The sequence below is a fragment of the Hemiscyllium ocellatum genome, chromosome 14 (genome assembly GCF_020745735.1).
Source record: "Hemiscyllium ocellatum isolate sHemOce1 chromosome 14, sHemOce1.pat.X.cur, whole genome shotgun sequence".
Taxonomy (NCBI): domain Eukaryota; kingdom Metazoa; phylum Chordata; class Chondrichthyes; order Orectolobiformes; family Hemiscylliidae; genus Hemiscyllium; species Hemiscyllium ocellatum.
The window spans coordinates 73,058,303-73,075,045 of record NC_083414.1 but is presented as its reverse complement, the minus strand read 5'-3'; the positions used below and the strand labels follow the sequence as shown (position 1 = coordinate 73,075,045).

Here is a 16,743-nt window from a genome sequence, read left to right as displayed (position 1 = left end):
AGGGTGGGTGTGGGGTTGGGGAGGTAGCTGGGAATGTGATAGGTAGATGGAGGTGGGGGTTAGAAGTGATTAGTATAAGAAGGACAGATTGCACCTGAATTGCAAGAGGACTAATATACTGGTGGGGAGATTTGCCAAGACGCTTGGGAGGGCTTAAACTAGTAAGAGGAGGGTGGGACCCCGGGAGATAGTGAGGAAAGAAATCAATCTGAGACTGGCACAACTGGGAAAAGGAACAAATCAAACAGTCAGGGCAGGCAGGAACAAAACAGAACAAGGTAGGACCAATACATTTACGTGTATTTATTTCACTGCAAAAGGCCCAACAGGGAAGGCAGATGAACTTAGGTCATGGTTGGGAACATGGGACTGGGATATCATAGCAAATACAGAAATGTAGCTCAGGGATGAATGGGACTGACAGTTTAATGTTCCATCGTATAGATACTATAGTTGAAAAATGTGGTGCTGGAAAAATACAGCAGGCCAGGCAGCATCCGAGAAACAGGAGAATTGACGTTTCGGGTTTAAGCCCTTCTTCAGGAATGAGGGGGTGGCTGAAGAGGGCTGAGAGATAAATAGGAGGAGGGTGGGAGTGGGGAGGTAGCTGGGAAAGTGATAGGTAGTTGGAGGTGGGGGTTAGAAGTGACTAGTATAAGGAGGACAGATTGCAAGAGAACTAATATACTGGTGGGGAGATTTGCTAAGATGCTTGGGAGGGCTTAAACTTCCTGAAGAAGGGCTTAGGCCCGAAACATCGATTCTCCTGCTCCTCGGATGCTGCCTGGCCTGCTGTATTTTTCCAGCACCACATTTTTCAACTCTGGTACTCCAGCATCTGCAGTCCTCACTTTCTCCAATAGATACTATAGGAAGAGTAGAAAGTGGGGGCAAGAGAAGAGGGGCATTTTTGATTAGGGAATACATCCAGGGAGATTATTTGGGTGGAACTGAGAAAGAAAAAAGGAATGATCATCTTATTGGGATTGTATTATAGATTCCCCAATAGCCAGAGGGAAATTGAGAAACAAATTTGAAAGGAGATTTCAATTATCTATAAGAATAATAGGGTGGTTATACTAAGGGATTTTAACTTTCCAGACATGAACTAGGACTGCCATAGTTTTAAAGGCTTGGATGGAGAGGATTTTGTTGAATAGTAGAGAAAGTGCAAAACTTGACCTTCACTTGGGAAATAAGGCAGGGCAGATAACTGAAAAGTCAGTGGAGCACTTTGGGGCCAGCAACCATAATTCTATTAGGTTTAAAACAGTGATGAAAAGGATAGACCAGACCTAAAATTTGAAGTTCTAAATTGGAGGAAGGCCAATTAGGCAAGAATTTTCCAAAATTGACTGGGAGCAGATGTTTGCAGGTAAAGGGGTGGCTAGAAAATGGGAAGCTTTCAAAAATGAGATAACAAGAGTCCAGGGACAGTATATTACTGTTAGGCTGAACGGCAAGGATGGCAGGTGTAGGGAATGCTGGATGAGTAGAGAAATTGAGGTTTTGGTCAAGAAAAGGAAGCCTATTTCAGGACATAAGGGATCAATTGAATCCTTAGAAAAGCACAAAGGCAAGAGGAGTATACTTAAGAGGGAAATCAGGAGGGCAAAAAGGGGACATGAGCTAGCTTTGGCAAATAGGTGTAAGGAGAATTCAAAAGGGATTTTATAAATACATTAAGGACAAAAGGATAACTAGGGAAAGAATAGGGCCCCTTAAAGAGCAGCAAGGCCACCTATGTGTGGAACTGCAGGAGATTGGGGAAATACTAAATGAGTATTTTGCATCAGTGTTTACTGTGGAGAAGAATATGGAAGATTTCATACATTGGGAAGTAGATAGCTATATCTTGAAAAATGTGTATATTACAGAGGAGGTGATGCTGGATGTCTGAAAATGCATAAAAGTGGATAAATCCCCAGGACCAGATCAAGTGTACCCTACATTTCTATAGAAAGTTAGGGAAGTGATTTCTGGGCACCTTGCTGAGATATTTGTATCGTTGATAGCCACAGGTGAGGTGCTTGATGACTGGAAGTACCACTATTTAAGGAAGGTGGTAAGCAAAAGCCAGGGAACTATGGACTGGTGAGTGTGACATCAGTGGTGGACAAGTTGGTGGAGGGAATCCTGAGGGACAGAAATTACATGTATTTGGAAAGACAAGGACTGATTAGGGATAGTTAACATGGATTTGTGCATAGGAAATCATGTCTCACTAACTTGATTGAGTTTTTGAAGTAAGAAAGAGGATCAATGAGGGCAGAACAGTGGACGTGATTTATACGGACTTCAGTTCAGCGTTCGACAATCTTCCTCACACTAGACTAGTTAGCAAGGTTAGATCACATGGAATACAGGGAGAACTAACTAGTTGGATACAGAACTTGCTTGATGATAGTGGTGGAGGGTTGCTTTTCAGACTGGAGGCCTCTGACCAGTGGTGTGCCACAAGAATCTGTGCTGGATCCATTGCATTTCATCATTGAAATAAATGATTTTGAAATGAACATAGGAGGTATAGTTAATACGTTTGCAGATGACACCAAAATTGGAGGTGTATTGGACAGTGAAGGTTACGTCAGAGTACAACAGGATCTTGATCAGATGGACCAATGGGCTGAGGAGTGGCAGGTGTTGCGCTTTGGAAAGGCAAATCAGGGCAGGACCTTACTTAATGGTAAGGTCCTGGAGAGTGTTACTGAACAAAGAGACCTTGGACTGAAATTTCACAGTTCCTTGAAAGTGGAGTCACAGGTAGATAGAATAGTAAGGAAAGTGTTTGGTATGCTTGCCTTTATTGGTCAGTGCGTCGAGTCTAGGAGTTGGGAGGTCATGTTGCGTCTATACAGGATATTGGTTAGGCCACTTTTGGAATACTGGGTGCAATTCTGGTCTCCCTGTTATAGGAAGGATGTTGTGAAACTTGAAAGGGTTCAGAAAAGATTTACAAGAATGTTGCCAGGGTTAGACAGTTTGAGTTATACAGAGAGGTTAACTAGGCTGGGACATATTTCCCTGGAGCATTGCATTCTGAGGGGTGACCTTAGAGGTTTATAAAATCATGAGGCATGGATAGGGTGAATAGAGGTCTGTTTCCTAGCATGAGGGAATCAAAACTAGAGGGCATAGCTTTATGGTGAGAAGGGAAAGATTTAAAAGGGACCTAAGAGGCAACTTTGTTCATGCAGAGGGTGGTGTGTGTATGGAATGAGCTGCCAGAGAAAAGGAGGCGGCTGGTACAATTTAAAAGGCATCCAAATGGACATGTGAATAGGAAGGGTTCAGAGGGATATGGATCAAATGTGGGAAAACGGGACTAGATTTATCCAGGATACCTGGTAGGCCTGGAGGAGTTGAATCAAAGGGTCTGTTCCCATACTGTACAACTCTATGACTCTAAGAATTATTAGTTGATACACTGATTTGGTGATATATTTCCAAGTCAAAATGGTACAGGACTGGGAGAGGAACTTGAAAGAGTTGGTATATCCATTTGGAATGTGTTGTTGGAAGGAACCATTTGAGATGCAGCACTGCATCTTGTAATTTTTAATTTGTTCATGGGATGAGTGTTTTGTCAAGGACAGCACTTATTGCCCATCGTTAATAAATACTGGCTCAGCCAGCTCACAATTACACTCTGCTCCATAGTTTACATTATTATTCCTGCTTGTTCCCCCCATCCCCCATACCAATGTATTTTCCCCTCAGCATGATTTGGAGATGTCTGTGTTGGACTGGGGTGTACAAAGTTAAAAATCACACAGCACCAGGTTATAGTCCAACAGGTTTAATTGGAAGCTTTGTGTTTCCAGTTAAACCTGTTGGACTATAACCTGGTGTTGTGTGATTTTTAACTTTGTCCCCTCAGCATGAAATTGGCCTCCTTTGTTTTGAGTCCCCATGATGCATTATGACTCCTCCAACTGTATTACTGTGCTCCGCAGTAAATTATTTCCCCTTGTATAACAGTTCTCCACCTCGGTGTACTGTTGCCTTTCCCATGCATTATCTCCAGGCTCCCAATCCATGTTAGCTCTCTGCCACCCTCCTCTTCCCCCCCCCCCCCCCCCATATTTCATCACTCTAGCCGCTCGGTATATTATTGTTAAAAATCACACAACACCAGGTTATAGTCCAACTGGTTTAATTCATATTCCTGATGAAGGGCTTTTGCCTGAAAAGTCGACTTTACTGCTCCTTGGATGCTGCCTGAACTACTGTGCTTTTCCAGCACCACTCTAATCTAGACCTTAATTGAAACCTGTTGGACTATAACCTAATGTTGTGTGATTTTTTTAACTTTGTACACCCCAGTCCAACACCGGCAACTTCAAATTATGAGGTATATTATTACTTTTTACCCAAGCCCCCTACTTTTTTCTCTCTCTCTGTCCCTTCACACTCTTCCCCGTATATTATCTCTCTCTCTTCCCCCCCCCCCCCCCCCCCCCATTTATTGTCACCCATCCCCGTGTGTCTCTCCCCCATCTTCTAACAGTGAAGCGTTGCCTCAGTGGGTGTCACGGTCGCTCCAGGCCTGCCTGTTTACATTAGAAACCGCGTTGCTATGTGGTAACCAGGGCAATGGCGGGGTGAGGGTAGCCCGGTCGCAGCTCCTTACCACTGTTCGACCTTCTCCCTGTCGTGCACCCTGTCGATCCAGGTGGGGACGGCTCGCATTTTCCCCTGAGAGTGAGTGTGTGTATGTCCGCCCGGGCTTTACGGAGAGACGGCGCACTCAGGCCTCCCTCTGGAGGAGCGCCCAGGTACCGGTCCCTCCGACGGCCATCTTCCCGCTCAAGTCTCGCGTGATGTCAAGCGAGCCGCCCTGGGATGGCGGAATGGCGGCCGGGCGGGCTGGGGGACGGACTGCCCGCCCATTCGGTCAACCACCTCAGAGTGGGACTCTTCACTCACCCAGAGGGAGTCCTGCTTTACTTCATCTCCCTGACATTTACCGCAAGAGTCTGATCCCGAAGGGAAATGTAGTCATTGGCGGTTCCTAACCATCAGCAATCAGCTTGAATAAGGTAGAGAGAGAGAGAGAGAGAGACAAATGATTTATTTTTCTCTTATTAATATGTATGCCAACATTCATGAAGAAGGGTTGTATCCAAAATCTCCTGATGCTGCTGTGTTCTTCCAGCCTCCTGCTTGTCTACTTTGGATTCCTGCATTTGGATTTTTTTTTGTCTCCAGAATTTACAGCCCAGTGGGCTGTTAAGAGTTTCCTGTTAAGAGTTTTGCCTCAAAGGTCAATTTTCCTGCTCCTCAGATGCTGCCTGACCTGCTGTGCTTTTCCAGCACAACTCTAATCTTGACCCTGATTTCCAGCATCTGCAGTCCTCACTTTCGCCGAGTTAAGAGTCAACCACTTGAGCAATGTTTTGTGGTCTGGAGCCACATGTAGCCCAGACCAGGTTAGGATGTCCGTTTCTGTCCCGAAAGGACATTAATAACCAAATGGGGGTTTTGCAACAATTGGCAATGAATTGAATTTATTGTCACGTGTGCTGAGGCACAGTGAAAAGCTTTGTGAATTTATGATTGTCATTAGACTCTTAATTCCAGATTTTTATTGAATTAAAATTCCAATGGTGTGATTCAAAGAGGTCCCCTGGGTCTCTGGATTAACACTCGTGATAATGGTTTGTGCGAAGATTTGTAGCTCGGGTGCTCGTTGTTGTGGTTCTGTTCGCCAAGGTGGAAGTTTTTGTTGCAAACGTTTCGTCCCCTGGCTAGGCGACATTATCAGTGCTCTGGATCCTCCTGCGAAGCGCTTCTTTGATGTTTCTTCCGGTATTTATAGTGGTCTGTCCTTGCTGCTTCCGGGTGTCAGTTTCAGAGACCAGCCAGGGAATTCCTAGAGGCATGGCATTCATCCACAAACTCCATCAACAAACACATCGACCTGGACCCAATATACCAACCACTACAGCGGACAGCTGAAACTGACACCCAGAAGCGGCAAGGACAGATCACTATAAATACCGGAAGAAACATCAAAGAAGCGCTTCGCAGGAGGCTCCAGAGCATTGATGATGTCGCCTAGCCAGGGGACGAAACGTTTGCAACAAAAACTTCCAGCTCGGCGAACAGAACCACAACAACTCGTGATAATACCACTCAGCCATTGCCTCTCCATTTTGTTCTAGTTAGCTAATGATAGAAGGACAAGAGGGGAACATACTTTTCCTGCATCGATGATAATGAGACAAAAACAAATTCAGTTTGGACAAAGGGTCTCTAGACCCTGAAATATTAACTCAGATTTCTGTACGCAGACACTGCCAGACCTGCTGAGTTTTTCCAGCAATTTCTGTTTTTGTTTCAGATATTCAGCATCCATAATTCTTGTGGGTTTTTTTGTTTGATGATAATGAGTTTGCGTTCACCATCTTTTGTGGGCAATGCAAAATAAGACAATGAACAATTTTGAAAATGAGCAGGACCAGCAGTTGAGAAGTGATAGAGTTTAGCAGAAAGAACCAGGGAGACTATATAAAACGGAGTTCCAAACAAGAGTCATATGGGACTCTCTCTTTATCCTCTCTCCACAGATATTACCAGACCTTTTCAACCTCTCCAGCCATTCTTTTAATGTCAGATCTCCCGCATCCACAGTACTTCCCACCAATACACTCCTCCGCCTCGCCGAACTGGCCCTCACCCTTAATAACTTGTACTTTCACTCCTGCCATTTCCTTCGAAACTTGAGGGTAGCCATGGGCACCCGGATGGGCCCCAGCTACGCCTGTCTTGTCCACCTCCTGATGCTGCCTGGCTTGCTGTGTTCTTCCAGCCTCCTGCCTGTCTACTTTGGATTCCAGCATCTGCAGATTTTTTGTCACCACAGTACTTTATTTTCAGGAAAATGAAGGTTATTGTTTTAATGAGAGTTGAGGCACAGAGACTAGGGGTTACATGCGTTATCATTGAATGTGGTATGTAGGTTGAGACAGTAACTAATAAAGTAATTGGGACCTTAGGTTTTCTAATTCATGGGGAGATGGTAGTTTACTTGTAATGTTACTGGATTAGTAATCCAGAGGACCAGGCTAATGCTCCAAAGCATTTCAAATCCCACCTTGCTTGCTGGTGAAATTTAAGTTCAATTAATAACATTTAGTACTGGAAGCTAGTGTTAGAAATAGTGACAATGAAACATAACGTCAATTCTTGTAAAAACCCACCTTGTTCACGAATGCCCTTTAGGGTCGGATATCTTTTGCCCAATATGTGACTGATTCTTAACTGTCCTCTAAAGTGGTCAAGCAAGCTATTCAGTTCAGGAGCAATTCAGAGGAATAGAAGGAATAGTGTGCATGTGCACACCTTAAGGTATCAGGATAGATAGATAAAGTGATTCAGAAGGTACGTGCTATTCATGCCTTTATTCATCAAAGCAGAGTGTTTAAGAGCTGGAAGGTTAGACCGAAACTGTATAAGATGCTGGCCAGGCCACAACTAGAGAACTGTGCAGATCAGAAATCCACATTATAGGAAAGGTGCAATAGCACTGGAGAGGGTACAAAAGAGATTTACTGGGCTGGAGAGTTTGCAGAGACGGGGGTTGTTTTCCCTGGACCAGAGGACACTAAGAGTGAGATATGATTGTGATGTATAAAATTATGAGGGGCATAGTTAGAGTAGACAAAAAGAAACTTTTCCCTGTGAAGGCTTAGAGAGCTGTGAGGAGAATTATTTTCACCCAGCGAGATCTGGAACCCACTACCTGTAATGGTGGTCGAGGCAGAAACCCTATATTGAAGAAGTATTTAGATGTGGACCTGCGCTGTCAAGGCATATAAATCTATTGGCCAAAATCTGGAAAATGGGATTAGAATAGTTAGGTAGTTGTTTTGCAATGGACTGAAGTGCCCTTTTCAGTGCTGTCAGTCTCTATGACTAAGATTCATGATGGGCAACAAATGCTGGTTTTGCCAATAACATCCATATCTATGAAATTTTTTTTTCAAAGTATAGCATATAAAAAACAAAGGAATGATGATAAAGCTTTACAAGCTTGACCTCAACTGGAATATGTTGTCCAATGTGTACATCAGAAAGCTTTTAGAGTAGATGCAGAAAAGAAATCATACAAATGGCTCCAGGAATTATATACTTCAGTTGCATGGATTGAGCTGAAAAGCTAGGGTTCTATTCCTAAGAGAAGAGAAAGTTACAAGGGAATTTGATGTAACAGTCACTAGAGTTCTGGTTAGAGAAGAAAATGGCATCAAGATCAATGAAACGTCATGTGTCCAATGTCAAAGCTGAAGACCCTTAGGGCCTCACAGCTGTTTATCACTGTGCTGTCATCTCAGGGATAGGTGATATAAGGTATGATTTTATAAGAATGATTATGTCAGAATGTGGCTTAATTAGTCTGTGGGCCAGTTCTTCCACTACAGTAAGGAGGACTTTACATGGTAGATGTATGTGCCATTGTCATTTTCGCCTATCACCACCCCGCCCCTCAGCTGAGGGATTTGGGGATCCTGGTGCATGATTTACAAAAAGCTAACATCTAAGTTCATAGGGAAGGTAGTTGTTGGGAAAATGCAGGAAAGTGGAGTTGAGGATTTTCAGATCAGCCTTGATCTCATTGATTGGCAGAGCAGACTTGATAGCCCAAGTGGTCTACTTCTCCTGTACAAACTTATGGTAAAATCCAGAGGATACTTGTGTAAAATGGCTGACAAAAGAGCCAATAACAATCAGGGAAGAACTTTTTTACCCTGTGAACAATTAAAATCTGGAATGCAGTACCTGAGAGAGTAGTGGAGCCAGATGCAACTGTGGCTATCAAAACGCAGTTGGATACGCGTCTGAAGTGAACACTTGTGCAGGGCTTTGCCAAAAGAGAAGAGATAAGAAGTCAAGCGGTTCTAGTAGAGAGCTGGCGTGCTCACAGTGGCGTGTTCCTGTGCTGCAATTAATCTGTGATTCATTTGATATTTAAGTCTGTGCAGAGTCAAACCCAAAAGCTGGAAATAGGCAGGAGATCAGGCGGCACTGGAGAGAGAAAAGCAGTTTCAGGTATATCACTTTTCGTTAGAAATGAAAAATGTTGAAGTAGAAGTGTAAAAACGATTACTGAGATGGAAATGGATTTAGGGATTAGGAAAGAATAAAGAAGAAGCAGCCCTAAGATGATTGATAGATGTATTGGAATACTTCTGAAAATGTGTTGCTGGTCAAAGCACAGCAGGCCAGGCAGCATCTCAGGAATAGAGAATTCGACGTTTCGAGCATAAGCCTTTCATTTGTATTGGAATACTTCCCAATTGCCTGGAAGATGCAATTCCAACAATATTCAGCAACTTATTCCATGCAGTACAAAGTAGCCGCTTGATTGTGGCCTCATTCACCACCTTCAAAATTCACTTTCTCAACCACAACAATTTGGATCAGTGGTTAGCACTGCTGCCTCATGGCGCCAGGGACTTGAGTTCAATTCCAGCCTCAGGCAACTGTTTATGAAGAGTTTGCACGTCTTCCCCATGGCGAAAGTGAGTACTGCAGATGCTGGAGATTACAGTGAAAAGGGTGGTGCTGGAAAAGCACATCAGGTCAGGCAGCATTCGAGGAGCAGGAAAATTCCTGATGAAGGGCTTTTGTCCGAAATGTCGATTTTCCTGCTCCTCAGATGCGACCTGACCCACATTCTCCCCATGCCTGCATGGGTTTCCTCCAGGTGCTCCAGTTGCCTCCCACAATCCAAAGATGAGCAGGTTAGATGAATTGGCCATGCTAAATTTCCCACAGTGTTCAGAGATGTGTGGGTGAAGTGCATTAGTCAGGGGTAAATCTAAAGGAATGGGTCTGGGTGGGTTACTGTTTGGAGGGTCGGTGTGGATTTGTTGGGTCTAATGGCCTGTTTCCACACTGTAGGGGTTCTGTGAACCACAACAATATGTTAAGAATGTTTGATAAAACCTTCTGAACCTGCACCATTTGTTATCTAAATAAAAGATCATAGGCAGCAAACCACACACCATCTTGAGTTGAAATCGTATAACTGTTAGTTCACTGTCACTGCATCAAAATCCTTGAACTCCAGGACAGTCCTGTGGGTGTGCCTATACCCCAAAGACTGCAGCCATTCAAGAAGACTGCTCAGCACCACTTTCATTGGACATTTCAGAATTGTCATCAAATACTGACCTGGCCAGTGACACCTTCACATCCCACGAATGTTTAAAAAATTTTTAGAAGGTATGATGGTGAGAACGGAGGAATAATATTAAAAGAACAAAAGGTGGGCCCAGGGAAGATTTAAATGGTAAAAGTGGAACCATTGCAAAGTAAGTTTGGAAAGTTAGGCCAAAAAGTAGTTCTCTTCTAGAAGTGCCTATAGTTTGATGTTAACACATGGAGAGACTGCAAGAAATTGATGAGCCATGCCGTTATTTCCTGGATTTATTGGAACATACTTTTGAGGCAACATCGAAGTTGTTTCTGACTACCTATTATGTGAAACATTTTGCCAGGGAGCATTTGTAGCAGCACAGACGTTGCCCATAATGTGCCTGCACAGACCTCATACCTCCAATATAAATAGCATTCTCATTGCCATTGAAATACCCATAAGTACAAATCCAGTGGGAAAAATACATTTTTGAAAATGGGGAAAGCAAAATATGAATGTAATTAATTGTGCTGTATTTTTGGCAGGAAAAAGGATTTAAAGGAAACTTTCCAAATGGAAGTATCTCCTTCTGGTGTGGTCAACAACAATGAACACTGTTTCCCAAATGGAACTATCAAAAGAGAATATCTTAAACCTGAAATGGCAAACACAGAAAACACACAGTCTTTGTCTGAAACTGGGCCTATCATTCATGCTTTGGATAATAAAATAACCCAAGACTGTAACCCTGAACTTCCTGAAGGATGGAAGAGAATAGTGAAAGAAAGAAAAACTGGGAAGTCAGCAGGAAAATCTGATATTTACATTGTAAGGTGGGAGATATTTTTATTTTTAAAACACAGGTGGTGTCTTTAATCTTTTCACAAGATGATGAAGGAATGAAATATTTTTACAGTTAATTTAGAGGCAGCTAAAATACCTGACTCACTAATTCACTAATCTCAGTCTTTTAACACCAGAAACTGCACCAGACCCGAGACTTACACAAGTACACGTGAAAAAAGTAGGAATAGGATAGTCAGCCTCTCGAGCCTTCTTCATCTCTTGATAAAATGATCTGTTTGTGACCTGCACACTTGTAACCTTAAAGTTGTGAACCATTTTCCTGTGTATCGCAAAACCTTTTGAATCCCTCATCAATCAAGGATTGATCAGCCCTAAAATTCTTCAATAACTCTGCCTCCATTGCACTCTCCAAAGAGAATTCCACAGATGAACTGACTTGACACCTGGGAAGAAGAGTTGGACAGGTTGGACCCATATTCATTGGAGTTTAGAAGAATGAGAGGCAATCTTTTTGAAACGTATAAGATCTAGTAGGGATTTGACAGGGTGAATGCTGAAAGCAGGTTTCTCCTTGTCGAAGAGATTATAATTCTGTGGGAACTAGAGAGACTCACAGTTGGTGTGTTGTCTCCCAGTTGCCAGGGTTCGTGATGTCTCTGATTGTGTTTTTGGGATCCTTGAGGGGGAGGGGGTGCAGCCCCAGGTCATGGTCCACATAGACACAGGTAGGAAAAGGGATGGGGATTTAAGGCAGAAATTCAGGGAGCTAGGGTGGAAGCCTAGTGCGAGAACAAACAAAGTTGTTATCTCTGGTTCACTGCCCGTGCCACATGCTAGCAAGGCGAGGAATAGGGAGGGAGAGGAGTTGAACAAGTGGTTACAGGGGTGGAGCAGGAGGAGGGTTTTGGATTCCTGGATATTTCAAGTTCATTCTGGGGTAAGTGGAACCTCTACAAATAGGATGCTCTAAACCTGAATCAGAGGTATACCAAAATTCTGGTGGGTGAGTTTGCTAATGCTCTTCGAGACGGTTTGAACTAATTCAACAGGAGATGGGAACCTAAATTGAAGTTCCAATGTCCAGGAGTTTGAGAGCAGTGAGTTCATAAATGAGGTTTCAAGGTCACAAGAGTTCACTGGCAAGCAAGAAGGTTTGAAGTGTGTCTGCTTCAATGCCAGGAGCATCAGGAATAAGGTAAATGACTTTGCAGCTTGGGTTGGTACCTGGGACTTTGATGTTGTGGCCATTTCAGAGACAGGGAGAGAGCAGGGACAGGCATGGTTGTTGCAGGTTCCGGGATTTGGATGTTTCAGTAAGAACAGAGATGATGGTAAAAGAAGGGGAGGTGTGGCATTGTTAGTCAAGGACAGTATTGTGGTGGCTGAAAGGACGTTTGAGGACTCTTCTAATGAGGTAGTATGGGCTGAGGTTATAAACGTGAAACACCCTGTTGGGTGTTTCTATAGGCTTCCGAATAGTTCCAGTGATGTAGAGGAAAGGATAGCAAAGATAATTCCAGATAGGAGTGACAGTAATAGGGTAGTTGTGATGGGGGACTTTAACTTTCCAAACATTGACTAGAAATACTGTAGTTCGAGTAGTTTGGATGGTCAGTTTTTATCCAGTGTGTGCAGGATGGTTTTCTGACACAGTATGTAGACAGACCAACAAGGGAGAGGCCACATTGCATTTGGTACTGGGTAATGAACCTGGCCAGGTGTTAGATTTGGAGGTAAGTGAGCACTTTGGTGATAGTGACCATAATTTGGTTATTTTTACTTTAGCGATGGAAAGGGATAGGTATATACCGCAGGGCAAGAGTTACTGCTGGGGGAAAGGTAATTATGATGCGATTGGGTAAGATTTAGGATGCATAGGATGGGGAAGGAAACTGCAGGGGATGGGCACAATTGAAATGTGGAGCTTATTCAAAGAAAGTATCCTGCGTGTCCTTGATAAGTATGTACCTGTCAGGCAGGGAGGAAGTGGTTGAGCAAGGGAGCTGTGGTTTATTAAAGAAGTTGAATGTCTTGTCAAGAGGAAGAAGGAGGCTTATGTTAGGATGAAATGTGAAGGATCAGTGAGGATGCTTGAGAGTTACAAGTTAGCCAGGAATGACTGAAAGAGAGAGCTAAGAAGAGCCAGGAGGGGACATGAGAAGTCATTGGCAGATAGGATCAAGGAAATCCCTTATGCTTTCTATAGGTATATCAGGAATAAAATAATGACTAGTGAAAGATTAGGGCCAATCAAAGACAGTAGTGGGAAATTGTGCGTGGAGTCCGAGGAGATAGGGGAAGCACTAAATGAATATTTTTCGTCAGTATTCACAATGGAAAAAGACAATGTTGTCGAGGAGAATACTGAGATACAGGCGACAAAACTAGACGGGATTGAGATTCACAAGGAGGAGGTGTTAGCAATTCTGGAAAGTTTGAAAATAGATAAGTCCCCTGGGCCGGATGGGATTTATCCTAGGATTCTCTGTGAAGCCAGGAGGAGATTGCAGAGCCTTTGGCTTTGATATTTATGTAATCATTGTCTACAGGAATAATGCCAGAAGACTGGAGGTTAGCATATGTTGTCTCCTTGTTCAAGAAGGGGAGTAGAGACAACCCTGGCGATTATTGACATAGAACATAGATAGAAAAGTACAGCACAGAACAGGCCCTTTGGTCCACGATGTTGTGCCAAGGTTTAATCCTAATGTAAAATATACTAACTTAACCTATGCACCCCTCAACTCACTGCTATCCATGTGCATGTCTAGCAGTCACTTAAATGTCCCCAGTGACTCCTCTTCTAACACCATAGCTGGCAATGCATTCCATGCATTCACAACTCAATGCGTAAAGAACCTACCTCTGATGTCTCCTTTATACCTTCCTCCTTATATCTTCAAACTATGACTCCTCGTACCAGTCAATCCTGCCCTGGGGAAAAGTCTCTGGCTATTGACTCTGTCCATTCCACTCATTATTTTGTACACCTCGGTCAGGTCTCCTCTCTTCCTCCTTCTTTCCAGAGAGAAAAGTCCAAGCTTATTCAACCTTTCTTCATAAGGCAAGCCCTCCTGTCCAGGCAGCATCCTTGTAAACCTTCTTTGCACCCTCTCCAAAGCCTATGTGTCTTTCCTATAGTAGGGTGACCAGAACTGGGCACAATATATTCCAAGTGTGGTCTCACCAGGGACTTGTAGAGCTGCAGCAAAACCTCGCGGCTCTTAAACTCGATACCCCTGTTAATGAAAGCCAAAACACATATGCTTTCTTAACAACCCTAGCCACTTGGGTGGCAACTTTGAGGGATCTATGTACTTGCACACCCAGATCCCTCTGTTCCTCCACTCTGCCAAGACTCCTGTCTTTAATCCTATATTTAGCATTTGAGTTCGACCTTCCAAAATGCGTCACTTCGCATTTACCCAGGTTGAACTCCATCTGCCATTTCTCAGCCCAACTCTGCAAATTGTCTATGTTGCGCTGCAACCTGCAGTAGCCCTCTATACTATCAACGACACCTCCAATCTTAGTGTCATCTGCAAATTTACTAACCTACCCCTCAACCTCCTCAACCAAGTCATTAATAAAAACTACAAGAACAGAGCCCTGCGGGACCCTACTCAACACTGACCTCCAGGCAGAATACTTTCCATCCACAACCACTCTCTGCCTTCTGTTAGCCAACCAAATCTGAATCCAGACAGCCAAATCTCCCTGTATCCCATACTTCCTGACTTTATGAATGAGCCTACCATGGGGAACCTTATCAAATGCCTTGCTGAAATCCATATACACCACATCCACTGCTCGACCGTCATCGACTTGTCTTGACACCTCATCAAAGAACTCAATAAGATTTGTGAGGCATGACCTGCCCCTCACAAAGCCATGCTGACTGCCTTTAATCATACTATGCTTTGCCAAATAGTCATAAATTCTATCCCTCAGAATTCTTTCTAAAACCTTGCTGACCACAGATGTAAGACTGACTGGTCTGTAATTGTCAGGGATTTCCCTATTACCCTTCGTGAAAAGAGGAACAACATTCGCCTCCTTCCAATTCTCCAGCACGACTCCCGTGGAGCCTGAGGAGGCAAAGATCCTCGCCAATGGCTTAGCAACCTCCTTTCTCGCTTCCCGGAGCAACTTAAGATAAATCTGGTCTGGCCCTGGGGACTTATCAATCTTAATGTTTTCCAAAATTTCCAGCACATCAACTTCATCAATCTTGATCTGGTCAAGACTGTATCCCAGCTCCTCAAAGTTCCAGTCACAACACGGTCCCCTTCCTTGGTGAAAACCAAAGCAAAAAGCTCATTTAGGGCTTCCCCTATCTGCTCAGACTCCATGCACAAGTTCCCTCCTCTATCCCTGATCGGCCCTACCTTCTCCCTGATCAATCTCTTATTCCTCACGTGTGAGTAAAATGCTTTTGGGTTCTCAATAATCCTTCTTGCCAACCCTTTTTCGTGGCCACTCCTGGCTCTCCTCAGTCCATTTCTGAGCTCCTTTTTAGCAAGCCTGTAATCCTCTAAAGCTGTACTGGATCTTTGCTTCCTCCACCTTTTTTAGCTGCCTTCTTCCTTTTAATGAGAAGCTCCTCTATTCTCGTCATCCTAGGTTCCTTAATCTTACCCCTTCTTACCCTGTCTCAGAGGAACAAATTCGTGCATCACTCCCCACAACTGCTCCTTAAATAGTCTCCACATGTCTGCTGTGCCCTCTCTGTGGAACAATTGCTCCCAGTTTATACTTCCCAACTCTTGTCTGATAGCATCATTATTTCCTTTTCCCCAATTAAATATCTTCCCTTGGTAACTGCTCCATTCCCACTCCAAGACTATACTAAATATGAGGCAATTTTGATCACTTTCACTAAAGTGCTCTTCCACAGTGAGATCTGACACCTGTCCTGGCTCGTTGCCGAGCACCAAATTCAAAATGGCCTCTCCCCTCTGTCTGTCTACAGACTGAGTAAGGAACCCCTCCTGAACATACCTGACAAAAATGGCTCCATCCAAACTATCTGTACCTAGAAAGTTCCAGTCAATATTGGGAAAATTGAAATCACCCATAACAACAACAGTGAGCCTTACTTCAGTTGTGGATAAAGTGTTGGAAAATGGTTATAAGAGATAGGATTTATAATCATCTAAAGGGGAATGAGTTGATTCAGGATAGTCAACATAATTTTGTGGAGGGTAGGTTATGCCTCATAAACCTTATTGAGTTCTTTAAGATGGTGACCAAACAGGTGGATGAGGGTAAAGCGGTAGATGTGGTGTATATGGATTTCAGTAAGGTTTTTGATAAGGTGCCCCATGGTAGGCTGTGACACAAAATATGAAGGCATGGGATTGAGGGTAATTTAGTGGTTTAGATCAGAAATTGGCTCGCTAATAGAAGATAGAGGGTAGTGATGGATGGGAAATATTCATCCTAGAGTTCAGTTACTAGTGGCGTACCGCAAGGATCTGTTTTGGACAACTGCTGTTTGTCATTTTTATAAATGATCTGGATGAGGACATAGAAGGATGGGTTAGTAAATTTGTAGATCCCACTAAGGTCGATGGAGTTGTGGATAGTGCTGAAGAATGTTGCAGGTTACAGAGGGATATAGATAAGCTGCAGAGCTGGGCTGAGAAGTGGCAAATGGAGTTTCATGTGGAAAAGTGTGAGGTGATTCACTTTGGAAGGAGCAACAGGAATACAGAGTACTGGGCTAATGGTCAGATTCTTGGTAGTGTAGATGAACGGAGAGATCTCAGTGTCCATGTACATAGATC

The 16,743-nt window shown here is 43.5% G+C and overlaps 2 protein-coding genes across 3 annotated transcripts in view; one reads left to right on the top strand and one right to left on the bottom strand.

Moving 5' to 3' along the window:
* Nucleotides 1–4,977, bottom strand: part of ift122 (intraflagellar transport 122 homolog (Chlamydomonas)) — a 136,539-nt gene extending 131,562 nt beyond the window's left edge. Inside the window, exon 1 of the mRNA XM_060835790.1 lies at nucleotides 4,634–4,977. Coding sequence (XP_060691773.1) covers nucleotides 4,634–4,692 — 59 coding nt within the window. The 5' untranslated portion in view covers nucleotides 4,693–4,977. The remainder of the gene's footprint in view (nucleotides 1–4,633) is intronic.
* Nucleotides 4,802–16,743, top strand: part of mbd4 (methyl-CpG binding domain protein 4) — a 32,146-nt gene continuing 20,204 nt past the window's right edge. For both annotated transcript variants that reach the window (XM_060835793.1, XM_060835791.1), the window contains exons 1-2: nucleotides 4,802–5,042; nucleotides 10,693–10,980. In XM_060835793.1, coding sequence (XP_060691776.1) covers nucleotides 10,721–10,980 — 260 coding nt within the window. In that variant the 5' untranslated portion in view covers nucleotides 4,802–5,042; nucleotides 10,693–10,720. The remainder of the gene's footprint in view (nucleotides 5,043–10,692; nucleotides 10,981–16,743) is intronic.